General features: G+C 43.3%; 1 protein-coding gene across 1 annotated transcript; it reads left to right on the forward strand.

Annotated features, from left to right (window-relative positions):
• Positions 1-4,534: 4,534 nt before the first annotated feature.
• uap1l1 (UDP-N-acetylglucosamine pyrophosphorylase 1 like 1) lies at positions 4,535-16,070 on the forward strand. The gene is made up of 9 exons (XM_083641861.1): positions 4,535-4,847; positions 8,622-8,826; positions 8,923-9,098; positions 11,447-11,619; positions 12,280-12,473; positions 12,817-12,957; positions 13,073-13,258; positions 13,719-13,785; positions 15,946-16,070. The coding sequence occupies exons 1-9, from the start codon at positions 4,562-4,564 to the stop codon at positions 16,030-16,032; spliced, it is 1,515 nt and encodes a 504-aa protein (XP_083497987.1). The 5' UTR covers positions 4,535-4,561; the 3' UTR covers positions 16,033-16,070.
• The last annotated feature ends 579 nt before the right edge of the window (positions 16,071-16,649 follow it).

Here is a 16,649-nt window from a genome sequence, read left to right on the forward strand (position 1 = left end):
AGAGAATGAAGACTGGAAGGAAACTGAAAAGAACGGAGGCTGACCACGACACTTTTAAAGCAACACGCCAACATCTTGGGAGATTGGCGTATTGCCATATTCCCGATAGTAAAATGTGTTTCTGTGTATAAAGTAGTGACGCTGCCCTTCCTGCTAGTTAGCTTAGCACAATGAATGGTAGTCCGCCGGAACTTCCAGTTTTGTCAGGAAAGTAGTTCTTAGACTATGTATTTTCTTCGAAAATTACAATGTCGTAATTTTGCATTATTATTTCATAACGTGGTGAATGCACGAGTCACAACATGTACATAAGAGCGTTTTGGCGCTGTTGGAATGTGTATTTGGTGACTTAAGGGGAGTAGGTAGGCTAGCCTGTTCCGCAGACTACCAGTCATTGTGCAAAGGTACTTTCTGCTACACGTACAGAAGCATCTCCTCGTCTTACTAAGAAAATGGCGAATAGGTCAATCTCCCAAAATGTAGGTGTGTTCCTTTAACAAACCTGCTTGATCTGGGGACCAACAATGCTCTTCAGCACTGTGTCACTGTAGCAGGTGTGTGTGTGTGTGTGTGTGTGTGTGTGTGTGTGTGTGTGTGTGTGTGTGTGTGTGTGTGTGTGTGTGTGTGTGTGTGTGTGTGTGTGTGTGTGTGTGTGTGTGTGTGTGTGTGTGTGTGAGAGAGAGAGAGAGAGAGAGACTAATGCGTTTGAAGGGCTTTTGCGAAAGAGTGATGCGTTTGAAGGGCTTTTGCTCAGGCATGTCACAAAGCATGTCTCCCTGGAAGACTTGTGCACTAACCCAGTGGTTCTCATCCTGGGGGTTGGGACCCCCAGGGGGGCCGCGAGATCATTTTGGGGGGTCGTGGGATGATTGTCCAAAAAAAGAAAATTATTTTTCTCCCATGACAATTAAATCTCCCGTACCAATTATTTAATGTATTATATAAATCTATATAAACTATATATAAACTGCTAAAACGATACAATTTCAGTGAGTGAAATCGGTGTGTGTCTCCTCCAGCGCAGACTGTGGCACAGTGACAGGTGATTGCTAGATGTATAACTAGTACTGTATTAAAGTTGGGTTGGGTTTGGCAGCGGCAGGAGGTGGGGTCGTGAACCCCATCCTAAGTTTTTGGGCGGTTGCGGCACACAACTAATGTTGATGTAATGTCTGCAGACTCCAGCTGGTCTTAAAGCCCCCCTCCACTGTATTTAGTCATTATTAAAATATTTCATTATGTTTCTGAGTCATGTCCTAACAATATTGATTAGTCACACTGTTCACCAAATATTTTTGGACAAATAAACTTAATTTTGTGCTCAAGTTCAGAAATTGTACTTGCTAAAATGGGATGATAATGTATGACTATCAGTGGAACTATAGTCGTATACGTTATGGGAATTCGATTCTGACTCGGGACAAGCTAGCATGTTAACTAGCTCGCTAGCGGTTAGCTACATTAGCTAAGCCCGCTGCCTGTTGCTGTACTAAGCTCCATCGGCCTCAAAACACCACTGACGTGACTGACACACCAGCGTTAACAAGTATACGAGTCACGCTGATTTCAATGGGGCCACTCATTTTGAAATCCGTTGCCCGGGTGTTGAGATCTCAGCAAGGTAATGCGCGCCTATCCGTAAACTGCACAGAATCAAATGATGTGCGATTATACAGCAGGCGCTCATAGAATGTTTGGAAAAGAACATCAGCCATTAAACAGGTAGAAACACTGACCGGAGGGGGCTTAAAAAAAGATGTGGTCGTGTCAGGCACGCAAAAGAATGTCCCGTTCCTGAAGCGCACAACTTGCTCCAACCTGATCACCAGCTGTCACACCATGCAGATCACTGATCACCAGCTGTCACACCATGCAGATCTACCATGTATTATGGCGGAGTTTGCTGGTTCCACCATGTGCCAAGGAGTCTATGAAGTGGGCCTGGCTTCATTCAGATTCAGCTACAAGTAGTACTGTGGATTGAGAAACACTTGAAGTGCCGTGACAAACGTATATACTTATCAAAAGTAATATTTTGGCTAATACCCAACCCTAGAGCGATGATTTAGCAAATTTGACAACATTCTACTAGTGGTGCAGCTTAGCACAAACTTCCATAACAATTGTGCATTTTATGATAAAAGCGTATAATGTGGTACACTTCTAGTCAAAGGCATTCCAAAAAGAATTGGATATGGAGTCACCATGAATTTTTTATTTTTTATTTTATTTTATTTTTGCGGCCACAGACTGGCACCCTATGGAAATTGTAACTGCACTAAAAAGAGTTGTGTAGAGTAGTCTGATATGGATAATCTTGGTGTCAAATCATAATTTCTTATGATGAGTAATTCAAATTTGGAACTTTAGAATTGCTCAGAAGCTTCGTTCTATCTCACAATTCAAAAGGTTAGGTTTGGGCAGGGCAGTTATGGCAATCACTTTCTTGCAATCACATTTGAGTCTTGAATTGTAGAGTGACATCAGCAACAATAGGAAAATGCTACTCAGCTTCTGCTGGGCATGACCCCCAGTGAGAATCAGTATGGTCCACATTGCAAAGTACTTTGGTGCCAATATGGTCGTGTCCTTAACAAGTGCCTCAGAGAAGATTTTTTATGAGGTCACATCGGAGTGACATGGTCAAAGATGCCCGCTTTCCCATTCTTTAACATTGGAACTGTGCTTCGGGACAAATTATGTTTTGGCCCTTGGCATAATTTTATTTATCATTTTAAAGGCCAATGTGCTACACGAGTGTGTCTTGCTCAAAATGTATGCGATCATTTGGTATACTTGAAGACTTGCATGTTATACTATGATGTATAATGGTGGAATAGTTTACAAAAGGCATTCAGTATATATATTTTTATTTTATTTTTTAAAATGCTAACTGTACTGTATTGATAGATGCAAGAATGAGTTTGAGTTTGTGGAAACAATTGTATATTGTCTGTACATGCCTCCATTTGAAAGAATGTCAAAGTTAAAAAATATATATTTATGCTTGTTTGGGATCAACTGTTAAATAAACTTGCTCTGCATTGAACTGGTTGAAGATTTGACATAGTTTGGACATAGAAATCACACTGAATTTCATGCCACACGACACGATAAATGCTACATTTATTTGTACCGTTATATAAAATGCAATAATGGAAGGTCAGGCAACAATAGGCAAAAACCTCACAGAATTTTCAAGATGCACCTTGCATGGAGACAACAATATTTTGTGACCATCCCTGGCTTTTCACTTCATGTGCGTTTGTCTACACCATCGACACACATATATATATATATATAATATATATATTTAATATAGCTCAATGGTCTACACCCGTCAGATCCCCAAGTAAGTTAGAGGCTATTCATTCTCTTGAGCTTTACTAGTGAAATACCCGTCCCTGTGTGACTGGCCATTTAGTCAGGCCTTGCTCACAGAGTTGGCAAGCAGCCTCTCCTCACTCTCCCCAGAGGGTTTTCATAGTCCACTTCAATGGCTGATTCCAACTCCACTCACCTGGGCTCCTCCACCAATGTCCTCCACTCTGGAGCTCTCTGTGGTGCTGAACCTGTGTTAACTCATTTTGGCCACTATGATCCCATTTACTGATGATACAGAAGAAAAATAAAGAGCAGAGATTTAAAGATACTTGTATGTCTCAGTGTGTGCACTTTGCAGACGCTCCCTTGGCAGCTTAGCTTAAAAAAATCTCACATTTTCTCTTCTGATCTGCAGCAAGGGACTGAAGAAAATAAATGTGTTCGTATATCACGTAAAACTAGATATTATCGCACCTTTTGGGTAGTCACTCTGGGCACGCTTTACGCCGCTTTTGGCCATGGGGGTGTAAACCAAGGAAACCGGAAACAAGTGCGCCAAAAACAAATCGTCTTTGTTGCCGTTAGCTTGACGCGGCGAGGTTACGTTAGCTAGAGCCTGATAAAAAAGCTTATGTATTGGCTTAAAATATGTTATATTGTGAATCTGCGATATTTCTACAAGAACTTGTTCAAAAACTGTGTTCGGTATGTCCATTTCTTATTCAGTTTCCGCTGCTTGTTTCCTGTCTAGGCCGGAAACAGGCCGAGTGACAAAATCCCTTGTAAACGAGGGCCAGCCTGGTGACGCGAGGTTGCCTTTTGGGCCTTCTAGTCTGGATACTTCACGTTTTCTGCCCAGCGCACACAGAGTGCAGGCGAACACAATCAGCTGATTGTGGAGATGCTGAGTCAGCCCACAGGACAGGAAGTCCTCAAAGCAGTTTTCGCAAAACTCTGAGTTGATTCCCCCCTATGTGTTTTTGCTATGCTCAGCTGCAGTAGGCCATATTTGCTTTGGCAGCTGTGTACCGTTACCGTGCTATTTGTGCATAATTTCATCACAAGACACCCTTGTTTGGATCCTAGCCCCTAAACCGCGGTCACGAGTTGTTCATGAAAACGGAGTAGTCATTTCCTATTTTGCTGCTCACTCCAGCCTGGGATAAGGACGCGTGTGCATGTTGCAGAAGGCAGGAGGAGGAACGTTCTGTGTCACGTTTACTGGAAGGCAGACATAATGCTCTCCTTGGAGGAGGCCAGGCTGTGTTTAGGCTCCGCGGGACAGGCTCACCTCCTGCAGTTTTGGCCGGAGCTGTCAGAGGAGCAGCGGGCTACTTTGCTCCTGGAGCTGTCCCAGCTGGACCTGAAGGGGCTGAGAGAGCACTGCGAGGGGGCCGCCCAGGCTGCAGCGTCGCCGGACACCAGCCTGGACCCGGACCCGCACATAGAGCCAGTGGCGCCCGAGTGCATGGGCAGCGTGAGGAGAAGTGACAAAAACACCGTGGCCGACTGGGACAATGAAGGTGAGTTTCCATATAAGTCTGTGAAACATCAAGCCTCATAGTTGAGGCTGAGCTAATAACTCGATACAGCTGTGAGAAATGTGTAAATACATTTTTTCTGGTCAACCAGGAGGAATAGAGAGCCAAAGTCACGCCCTCTTCCGTCTTCAAGATTTTTCCATCTACATCTAAATGAGTATATAGTTTTATTTCGTCAAACCACGCGATTCAGCTATAGTTATTTAGAATCAGGGGAGTCCTTATACAGTTATTATTATTTATTATTATTATTATTATTATTTTGTTAAATAAATATAGCTGAATCACTTGGTTAAGTACTAGTGGAACTATTTTTATCAGCATATTACGAACTGTAGATGAAAAAATGAATGGCTATGCCGGTAAAGATGCCAGCATCTCTGTGAGGTGCAGGTAAAGATGTCAGCATCTCTGTGAGGTGCAGGTAAAGATGCCAGCATCTCTGTGAGGTGCAGGTAAAGATGTCAGCATCTCTGTGAGGTGCAGGTAAAGATGTCAGCATCTCTGTGAGGTGCAGGTAAAGATGCCAGCATCTCTGTGAGGTGCAGGTAAAGATGTCAGCATCTCTGTGAGGTGCAGGTAAAGATGCCAGCATCTCAGTGAGGTGCAGGTAAAGATGTCAGCATCTCTGTGAGGTGCAGGTAAAGATGCCAGCATCTCTGTGAGGTGCAGGTAAAGATGTCAGCATGTCTGTGAGGTGCAGGTAAAGATGTCAGCATCTCTGTGAGGTGCAGGTAAAGATGCCAGCATCTCTGTGAGGTGCAGGTAAAGATGCCAGCATCTCTGTGAGGTGCAGGTAAAGATGTCAGCATCTCTGTGAGGTGCAGGTAAAGATGCCAGCATCTCTGTGAGGTGCATGTAAAGATGCCAGCATCTCTGTGAGGTGCAGGTAAAGATGTCAGCATCTCTGTGAGGTGCAGGTAAAGATGCCAGCATCTCTGTGAGGTGCAGGTAAAGATGTCAGCATCTCTGTGAGGTGCATGTAAAGATGTCAGCATCTCTGTGAGGTGCAGGTAAAGATGTCAGCATCTCTGTGAGGTGCAGGTAAAGATGCCAGCATCTCTGTGAGGTGCAGGTAAAGATGTCAGCATCTCTGTGAGGTGCATGTAAAGATGTCAGCATCTCTGTGAGGTGCAGGTAAAGATGCCAGCATCTCTGTGAGGTGCAGGTAAAGATGTCAGCATGTCTGTGAGGTGCAGGTAAAGATGCCAGCATCTCTGTGAGGTGCAGGTAAAGATGCCAGCATCTCTGTGAGGTGCAGGTAAAGATGTCAGCATCTCTGTGAGGTGCAGGTAAAGATGTCAGCATCTCTGTGAGGTGCAGGTAAAGATGCCAGCATCTCTGTGAGGTGCAGGTAAAGATGCCAGCATCTCTGTGAGGTGCAGGTAAAGATGTCAGCATGTCTGTGAGGTGCAGGTAAAGATGTCAGCATCTCTGTGAGGTGCAGGTAAAGATGCCAGCATCTCTGTGAGGTGCAGGTAAAGATGCCAGCATCTCTGTGAGGTGCAGGTAAAGATGTCAGCATGTCTGTGAGGTGCAGGTAAAGATGTCAGCATCTCTGTGAGGTGCAGGTAAAGATGCCAGCATCTCTGTGAGGTGCAGGTAAAGATGTCAGCATCTCTGTGAGGTGCAGGTAAAGATGCCAGCATCTCTGTGAGGTGCAGGTAAAGATGTCAGCATCTCTGTGAGGTGCAGGTAAAGATGCCAGCATCTCTGTGAGGTGCAGGTAAAGATGCCAGCATCTCTGTGAGGTGCAGGTAAAGATGTTGACATCTCTGTGAGGTGCAGGTAAAGATGTCAGCATCTCTGTGAGGTGCAGGTAAAGATGTTGACATCTCTGTGAGGTGCAGGTAAAGATGTCAGCATCTCTGTGAGGTGCAGGTAAAGATGTCAGCATCTCTGTGAGGTGCAGGTAAAGATGTCAGCATCTCTGTGAGGTGCAGGTAAAGATGTCAGCATCTCTGTGAGGTGCAGGTAAAGATGTCAGCATCTCAGTGAGGTGCAGGTAAAGATGCCAGCATCTCTGTGAGGTGCAGGTAAAGATGCCAGCATCTCTGTGAGGTGCAGGTAAAGATGCCAGCATCTCTGTGAGGTGCAGGTAAAGATGCCAGCATCTCTGTGAGGTGCAGGTAAAGATGTCAGCATCTCAGTGAGGTGCAGGTAAAGATGTCAGCATCTCTGTGAGGTGCAGGTAAAGATGTCAGCATCTCTGTGAGGTGCAGGTAAAGATGCCAGCATGTCTGTGAGGTGCAGGTAAAGATGTCAGCATCTCAGTGAGGTGCAGGTAAAGATGCCGACATCTCAGTGAGGTGCAGGTAAAGATGTCAGCATCTCAGTGAGGTGCAGGTAAAGATGCCAGCATCTCTGTGAGGTGCAGGTAAAGATGTCAGCATCTCTGTGAGGTGCAGGTAAAGATGTCAGCATCTCTGTGAGGTGCAGGTAAAGATGTCAGCATCTCTGTGAGGTGCAGGTAAAGATGCCAGCATCTCTGTGAGGTGCAGGTAAAGATGTCAGCATCTCTGTGAGGTGCAGGTAAAGATGCCAGCATCTCTGTGAGGTGCAGGTAAAGATGTCAGCATCTCTGTGAGGTGCAGGTAAAGATGCCAGCATCTCTGTGAGGTGCATGTAAAGATGTCAGCATCTCTGTGAGGTGCAGGTAAAGATGTCAGCATCTCTGTGAGGTGCAGGTAAAGATGTCAGCATCTCTGTGAGGTGCAGGTAAAGATGCCAGCATCTCTGTGAGGTGCAGGTAAAGATGCCAGCATCTCTGTGAGGTGCAGGTAAAGATGCCAGCATCTCTGTGAGGTGCAGGTAAAGATGCCAGCATCTCAGTGAGGTGCAGGTAAAGATGCCAGCATCTCTGTGAGGTGCAGGTAAAGATGTCAGCATCTCAGTGAGGTGCAGGTAAAGATGTCAGCATCTCTGTGAGGTGCAGGTAAAGATGTCAGCATCTCTGTGAGGTGCAGGTAAAGATGTCAGCATCTCTGTGAGGTGCAGGTAAAGATGTCAGCATCTCTGTGAGGTGCAGGTAAAGATGCCAGCATCTCTGTGAGGTGCAGGTAAAGATGCCAGCATCTCTGTGAGGTGCAGGTAAAGATGCCAGCATCTCTGTGAGGTGCAGGTAAAGATGCCAGCATCTCAGTGAGGTGCATGCCACTGGTTTTCGCTACCGAACTGGATGACCAATGATAGTTTTAAGGTTTATTCCACTCAAATACTACATTCTTAGACGTTTTTGTTTTCTTGTCTTCAGGCATAGGTTTATAGATGTAAAAGTTCAAACAAACTGGCAATCAGCCAGTAGCGAGCACACTCACCGGTGTTTTTAAAGTTTCGGTGCACGGCACAGGAGAATACTTTGTAGGAGAAGGAGAGCCAGCACACAAAATGTCCTTCCGTTATATTTATTCCAGTTTTACAAGTTATAGATGTAAAAAAACATCTATAAACCTATAACACAAGAAAACAAAAACATCTAATTATAAATGAAGACATGATGAACATCATTGAACAAATACTACATTCTGTCTAAACTACTTATAGTTATAAAGCTGTATTCCACCCAAATGCCACTTTCTGTCCAAGTACTTATGGTTTTAAAGGTATATTCCACCCACATACTACTTTCTGTCCAAGTACTGTACTTATAGTTTTAAATTCATATTCCACCAAAATACTTTATGTCCAAGTTCTTATAGTTAAAAAAAAACCAAATACTACTTTCTGTCCAAGTCCTTATTACCATTCTTTTTACAGGGCTTTTGCAAATCTCTACGAATCGAGTCGGAGTGCTGCTCTTGGCCGGGGGCCAGGGGACCCGTCTGGGTGTGCCATATCCCAAAGGGATGTACGACGTCGGGCTCCCAAGCAGCAAAACCTTGTATCAGATCCAGGCAGAGCGCATCCACAAAATACAGGAGCTAGCAGATTTGAAGCATGGCTCAAAATGCACTGTCCCTTGGTAAGATGGATTCTCCTCAACGCGATAAAAACGTCAACTTCAAAACCCATCTGTGACTGAACTGTGTCTCTACCATTGCCATTCTTCTCCCATTAGGTACATCATGACTAGTGAGTTCACGCTGGATCCCACTGAGAAGTTCTTCAAGGAGAATCGTTACTTTGGTCTGGAGTCATCAAACATCGTCATGTTCGAGCAGAGGATGATCCCAGCAGTGACCTTTGATGGAAAGGTCATCCTGCAGAGTAAAGGGAAGCTGGCCATGGCCCCGGGTATGTGGATCATTAACATCGTTCATAATTCAAAACGCTGATGCGTTGCTGTCACCTAATGCTGTCCTTTGGTGTTCATTTACATCGAGAAACGTTTTGGTTTGTGGACTTCCAGCTCATCACCAGCTTGGGAAATGTGATTTGGGTAACACTTTATAATAACGTTGAGTCGTAACTAAGTCGTTTATAAGTATTTATTAATCATTTACAAAATGTACTATGTTAACCTGAAGGTGATGGGAGTCTATAGTCAATAGACCACGGCAGCACTCACAAGTAGATTCACACAAAGTTTATTCTGCACAGCAGCAACAAGACAAATGTTTCAGCCGTAGGCTATCCTCAGTGTCAAGGTCTTGACCTTGAACCAGATAACCTTTTTTCAATACTTTACTCTCTCCATAATTACAAACATGTCATTTCAATTGTGTAAAAAGTCCAAACATCAATCTCAACGTTATTTATTTAGAACATTTTACACACAGATGCGCTCTCCGCAGTTACCGAAATTTGCTACCGATAGACTTGACTTGAATCCGTACTCGGTAGTACCGATGTAGTTTGGTCGGTACCCTTAAAAGTACCGATTTCGGTACCCAACCCAGTCGATTTTGGATTTTTTTTTTAAATTTAGGTTGTTGGGACTGGTGTTGTAATTGCAATTTGACTTGCCTTACTTTGCATTACTTTTTGTGCGTGTGTGCGTGCATGCGGGTGTGTGTTTTTACGGGGGTCTGTACCAAACGGTGATGTTTGTTTGGATTTGTGGAGTATGTTGTGTGCATCCGGTCATCTCTGCAGCACAACTGTATTTAATTTCAAATGGTGTTTTGACACACACACCTTTCACTAGTACCTCAGGAAGACTAGCTGTCATCCAGGGGGCAGCTAATGGGGATTCTTTTAATAAACAAATAAACTTTGAAGCTGGCATAGACCCTATCCACCTTATTTCTAGCTGCCATGATGCCTATGCATTTCTCTTCCGGTGTAATCCTCCCAGCCTTGTTGCTGACAGCTTGACACCCGTCTTGTCTGGGCGAACGGAGCAAATCACTAATCCGGTCCAGCTTGGCAAAAATCTCGTCGATAAATATCCCTTTAAGAGCGCAGTGCATCATGTGTAATCGCCTACTGTGGCTAATGTTAGCGGCTAGCTAGCTATGCCACTGAATGACCAAATTGATATAACTTTTAACCATTTCGAGTAACACTATTTCCATACGTATCACCAGCGTTAGTTTGTTGTTTATAACCATAACGTGGCTATATTTGTCACGTTCTCTATCTAACTCTGATACACTGAAAATACTGGGAGGCGGGTCATAGCGTCTCTGTCGATGATTTGATTTGACAGTTCTTGGCATTGGCGTTGGCCAATCCTGGCGTGTTCCACCCCCAAATCGATTGTGTTCTGGCGCAAAGCGAGTGGGTTCCAGGCATAGGTTCCAGGACGAAACAGGCTAGAGCCAACTACGTTATCTGGAGCAGCGCAGTAAATACAATATTCCTGGAATGCGAGTTTAACTAAACAGTTACATGTCCTCTGCATTCTACATCAAATGAAGACATTACCGTTTGTTTTATTTTGTATGTTACATACTTATTGGTCAAGTTGTGTTACTTTATGGGGGAGGTATTCTGCCAGGGTAAAGAATGGAGTATAGGCGGCCATCTTGCCTGGAGAGTTTTCAAATCAACCGTTTTAGGAAATGGCAAGCTGCAACAATCAGGTCACTTAAACCGGACCTTGTACCCATAATTATCTTTACAGCGGGGCGTTCAAAAATAAGGTGGATGTCGACATCGATGAAGTCATCATCCAGCCCTTATTTGTTCCCAGCATCTCCCTACCTACCCTCTTTTTTCTTTTCTTTTCTTTTCCTTTTTTATTAATTTAACTTTGTACTTTTTTTCTTTATCCCGTATGTCTATACTTGGAAAAATATGAGAGTATATGATGAGTAACGATTGGTGTAAAATTGGATTGATCATTCACTGAGGCTCTCAATAAAAACTATAAAAGTGGGAAAAAGTTTTGCAAATGATTAGTTCATCGTGAACTAAAGGCCTATAAATGACTTACAAATGAACATTATTATAAAGTGTTACCGTGATTTAGACTGAATACATTTCCCCCCATCTCTAAAAACAATGACTTCATTTAGATATTTTGGGAGGCTGTCCACAATATTCATATTTACGGCTTGGGAATTCTGTCTGCACCTCTCGAAATACCTCTTGCATTAATCCAACAAGGAAAATCATTTCAAATATTTGGAGTACACAAGTAAAAATAGCAAAGTTGAACATAGTTACTTCTCCCAAAACACTGCACTCTTTGTTAGATGGCAATGGCGGTCTGTACCGAGCTCTGGTGGACAACGAGGTGCTGCAGGACATGGAGAAGAGGGGTGTGGAGTACCTCCATGTGTACTGCGTGGACAACATCCTGGTCAAAATGGCCGACCCTGCATTCATTGGATTCTGCGTGAGCAAAGGGGCCGACTGCGGAGCCAAGGTATGCCAAATGTCTTGACCGTAGCATTTATCTGTAGATAGAGTTCCACCAGCGCCCCCTCTTGGTTGACTGAATGTTCTGTACTGTGTAACTTACACATACAACCACTGGGAGCGCCCTCTTAGTGTTTTCAAGTTGAAGCTCAAAACATTAGTGGGACGCAAGTCCGTGTTTGACGAGGTCTCAATTTTAAAAAGACGCTGGAAACCGAAATCCACAAAAACCTTCTAATTATGTAATTTAGGGTCTTATGTGAGTAATTATAAGCCTCAAAATGTTTGAGACATTAGTTTCAACCCAAATCCTAAATATAGCCATTTCAATATTTACAATTTTTCGTGGGGCAGCTTCGAATTGAACGGTGCTGAACTGCTTAAAATTCCCCGCCTGTTGACGTCACTAGGCGTAGCCAATCGGTGACGTAGCTTGCAGTTGTCCCGTTAAATGCGTGTTTCAAAAGTCTGTACATTAAATACATATGTATGCTCATGTTTTTTGTATCTGCTGTGGGCTATTTAAGATTGATTTTACATTTATAAAACAGTCAGACGAGTCTCTGAGCGAACCCACTCCACTCCACTCCACTTTCACGTTCTCTGATCTGCATTTTGGCCCAAAAACAAATATTTCAGTTTTTTTCTATACTGTGTCTGGGGTCAGGTGGTGGAGAAGGCGTACCCCAAGGAGCCCGTGGGTGTGGTCTGCAGGGTGGGCGGGGTCCATCAGGTGGTGGAGTACAGTGAGATCCGACCAGAGACTGCAGAGCGCAGAGGAGCGGGCGGAGAGCTGCTGTTCAGCGCCGGGAACATCTGCAACCACTTCTTCACAAGGGCCTTTCTGATGGACGTGACACAGTAAGAGCCTGATCTACTCAAACACCTGCAACCACTGAAGCACAGGGCTAATATCAATAGCAGAAGATGGTGCAATACAGAAAACAATCTTAAATTATAAAGTGCAAAGTAAAAAGTATTTTAAAGTGACATATAATCGGGTGGGGGTGGGGGTAGGATAGTGTCTGTTGGAGAAAAATATAAGTTCCATTTTCTCCAACAGTGTCCATGGGATAATGTCCATATAATGGGGGGGGGGGGGTTGTGCTGGCTTTCGGGTCTCATGGAAGAGGCCTGATGGCAGTTGGGAATTTTGATTGTCTACTCACTGTCCCCTGCCCCACTCACTGTTTTCATCTCGTAGGAAATTTGAAGGCCAACTGAAGCAACATGTAGCCCTCAAGAAAGTTCCCTTTGTGGACCAATGTGGCAACCAAGTGAAACCTACCAAGCCCAACGGCATCAAGATGGAAAAATTTGTTTTTGACGTTTTTCCATTCTCAAGGTATTGATGGTTATTTTATTTTCTATTTGATTTGATGACTGATTGATTGAATGTTTATGATACTGTGTCTATACCTCACTTGGTAAATCTGGGATGTTTCCGGGTGTCCCTGAAGACACTTTGTGGTGTTTGAGGTGGTGAGGGAGGATGAGTTTTCACCCCTAAAGAATGCTGACGGGGCAGAGCTGGACACCCCCACCACAGCCAGGCATGCCCTGCTGGCCCAGCACTGCCGCTGGGCCCAGGCCGCTGGAGCCGCCCTGCTGGATGACCAAGGGAACAGCCTGCCTCCTACTCCCAGGTAGGAGGAAACCTTGATTTATTTGTTTTGTTTATAGGACGATTCAGCATGTTAGTAAACTTAAGGTTATGAATCATAATTATGAGTGAGGTGACTCACTATGGAAATGCATTCCAGGCGTGACCTACAGAAGCCCTAAACCACATTTTTTCACAAACAAGGAAATTGACTTGGTGTGATTGGTGCTCAAGTAACATCTGATAAGAACAAATATACGAGATATAAACAGATAAGATATAAAGAATATTAAAAGATTAACAGATAAAATAAACCATATTAACATAAACCGATGATACTAACCTTACATTTTTAAAGCTATGTTATTTTAATAGATAATAAATGGAAAAAATAAGGTAATTTCAGGCATAAAATGAGGAGGTTTGGTTTGGTAGTGTATTAAATGTTTGTCAGCTGCTACTAAGCCTTTTGAGAGATTGATGCGAGGCTGTGTTTTTGACAGGCTGACTGGGCAGGACGCTCCTCCGGCACAGTGTGAGATTTCCCCGCTGGTCTCCTACTTCGGAGAGGTGAGAACATGAAAAACCCTGCGGTGCCTCTTAGGCCACGTTTAGACGACAACGGTCTCTGCATAAAATGGCAAACTTTGATTCTGCGTTTATAGATAGCATTTCTGATAACCGTTCAGAGTCTTTGCATGCAGATGGAGCTGCAAATGTCAGCACCAGCTCCCAGCAGCGTAAAGTGAGCCAGAATAAAAACGGACACTTCTGGTTAGAACCTTCACAATAATGGCAATTAAATAAACGAATAGCCTTATATTGATGCACGTTGCAATGTTTTTTTGTGTGTGTGATACGAAATACATAATAATAGAACATAATAGAACATAGAACGCTGACAATTAAAAGTAAATTTTAACCCATAGTGAGTCGACGGTTCTGTTTTTTATTTACCCAGTAATAAATTACTGCTTTTACTTTGAAGTAGAAAATGCCTAGCTTCCTGTATTGTCAATTTTTTAACGGGATTGATTTAGCTTTAAACTTTAAATGAATTTTCCACACATAGAGTGACACAGAAGTCAGTAATGGTGATAAACTGCTGCGGATTGGTTGCATCACAGAATAAAAACCCAGTAAAGCCGTATAAAAAATACTTTTCTCAGCCCCTGGCGGAGGAAATCGATGTATCTGGCTATGAGTTTGAGGATTAATATGCGAACAATTATTATGGGCGAATGTTAATAGCGGGCACCCATGGCCCATTATGTGTTTTTAACAACTCGTTATCAGACTTGGATGTTTGTTGAATGCCATTGCGATTCACTAGTACAATAAGGCTATATTGATGGGCTAGTTGAATGCTCCTATATTGTCTTCCATGGCGAAAAGGGGCCATGTCGTCACAGGAATTGAAAAGGGGCCATGTCGTCACATGAATTGTGTTTTGCATCTTCACACAGCAAAAGTAAAGGTGGTGTTATCAAAGAATTCCACTCTGGGACCCCTCTTCACTTTTTTGCATTTTCAGGCCGAAAGAACGCCTTTACCATGGAAACGAAGACCCAAACGCAAAAAAAAGTTTGTCGTTTTATGCAGGGAACGTTGTCATGTAAACAGAGCATTAGGCTTCGTTCACACAGGGCACCTACGCCTCGCCTTCCCTCAACCCACACCTACGCCTACATACCTTGAGCTGGGCGTGAACCTATCACACGCTTTTGCGATCACACTGCACGCCTATTCCACGCTGAACCTGAGCCGAGTCACAAGCGCCTCTCCTCTCTCCCGAGTGTTTTTTTTCCCCACGTATGGTCCCGAATTATCATGGGTAGGTAAAATAAATCTGATATATTTAAAAGCGTGGGTAAAGGCAAGGCGTAGGCAAGGCTTGGGTGCCCTGTGTGTGAACGTAGCCTTAGAGTCTTAGAGAAATAATTGTTTAAGCCTGAGTGTGGCAAGCTTGTTGTGCTTAATGATACAAGCCAGAATTTATTTGACCATGTTACATTTTGGTTATTTTCCAAACTTTCTAGAAGACTTGAATGTCTAGATGGGAGACAGCTTTTCTTCTCTTCCTGTCTAATGGAAGAAAAAAAAAATGGACTGCATTTATATAGCACTTTTATCCAAAGTGCTTTACAACACATCCTACATTCACCCATTCACACATACATTCACACACGCAGGCACACACGCACACACACACACACACACACACACACACACACACACACACACACACACACACACATTCACAAAATCTATTAGCATTTGGCGCTTGGTGACTGTTAATTTCGGGCCCTGCTCTTCATATTGGATTCTAGTGCTTCTTCTACTGTATTTGTTATAAATATTTTCCTATTCATATTGTGTTCTATTTGTAATAATTTGGTATTGATTTAAAGTCACCGCCTCACTTTACATGGAAATTCTATGATGGATCATTGAAAAGTCCTGGAAAGGTTTTGACATTATCCATGAAAATGTGTGTCTGTCTGTCTGTCTGTCTGTCTTGTCTGTCTGTCTGTCTGTCTCTCTGTCTGTCTCTCTGTCTTGTCTGTCTCTCTGTCTTGTCTGTCTGTCTGTCTGCCTGTCTGTCTGCCTCGTCTTTCTGTCTGTCTGTCTGTCTGTCTGTCTGTCTGTCTGTCTGTCTTGTCTGTCTGTCTGTCTGTCTTGTCTGTCTGTCTGTCTGTCTCTCTGTCTGTCTGTCTGTCTGTCTGTCAGGGCCTGGAGCCACTGCTGAGGGGGAAGGCTTTAACAACCCCAATCCTCCTGGACGAGAAGAGGGCCGAGGAGCTGCAGGCTCTCTAACACGTCTCTGATAAAGTGAAAATACTTTGTCACAGTCCAGAAGAACAACATGAATAATGATGATGATAATAATAATGATAATGGATAATGATGTGAAACTCATTATGTCATTATGCTGAGGAGGTCCTACAGCAGAGATGCCCAAATTGTTTCCTATGAAGGGAAGCCAAAATGTATCTGGATGGAGGGCCGTGGGTCAAACATAAATGTTTGTTATGTGGAATTACATTGCATTAAATTGTATTTTATTTCATAGACAATTTACATTCTAAATCTAAAATGCATTTTCAAAAAAAAAAAAAAAAACTAACAGTAATTTTACAAATTATTTAGAGTTGATTGTAAAAAGAAAAGCATAAACATATGTACAGTACTGTAAAGGGAAATACACCTTTCTGACAGAAGGTGAATGCAACTCAGGGTGTGTAGCCCTAACGCTACCCATAGCCATAGGACCAATTCTCATTCAGATATCTTGAGGTGAGAGGTCAATGGACCCCTTTGAAAATGGCCATACCAGTTTTTCCCTTAACTTTGGAGCATTATTTACCTTCCCGACAAGCTAGTTTGACATGGTTGGTACCAAGGGATTCCTTAGGTTTTCTTTCATTATGGCA

The sequence above is a fragment of the Poromitra crassiceps genome (assembly GCF_964638095.1).
Source record: "Poromitra crassiceps genome assembly, chromosome: 8".
Taxonomy (NCBI): domain Eukaryota; kingdom Metazoa; phylum Chordata; class Actinopteri; order Beryciformes; family Melamphaidae; genus Poromitra; species Poromitra crassiceps.

Coding starts and splice junctions, on each gene's coding strand:
- uap1l1 (XM_083641861.1), top strand. CDS start 4,562: ATGCTCTCCTTGGAGGAGGCCAGGCTGTGTTTAGGCTCCGCGGGACAG. Junction 4,848..8,621: donor GGCCGACTGGGACAATGAAG/GTGAGTTTCCAT, acceptor TTCTTTTTACAG/GGCTTTTGCAAATCTCTACG. Junction 13,259..13,718: donor AGCCTGCCTCCTACTCCCAG/GTAGGAGGAAAC, acceptor TGTTTTTGACAG/GCTGACTGGGCAGGACGCTC.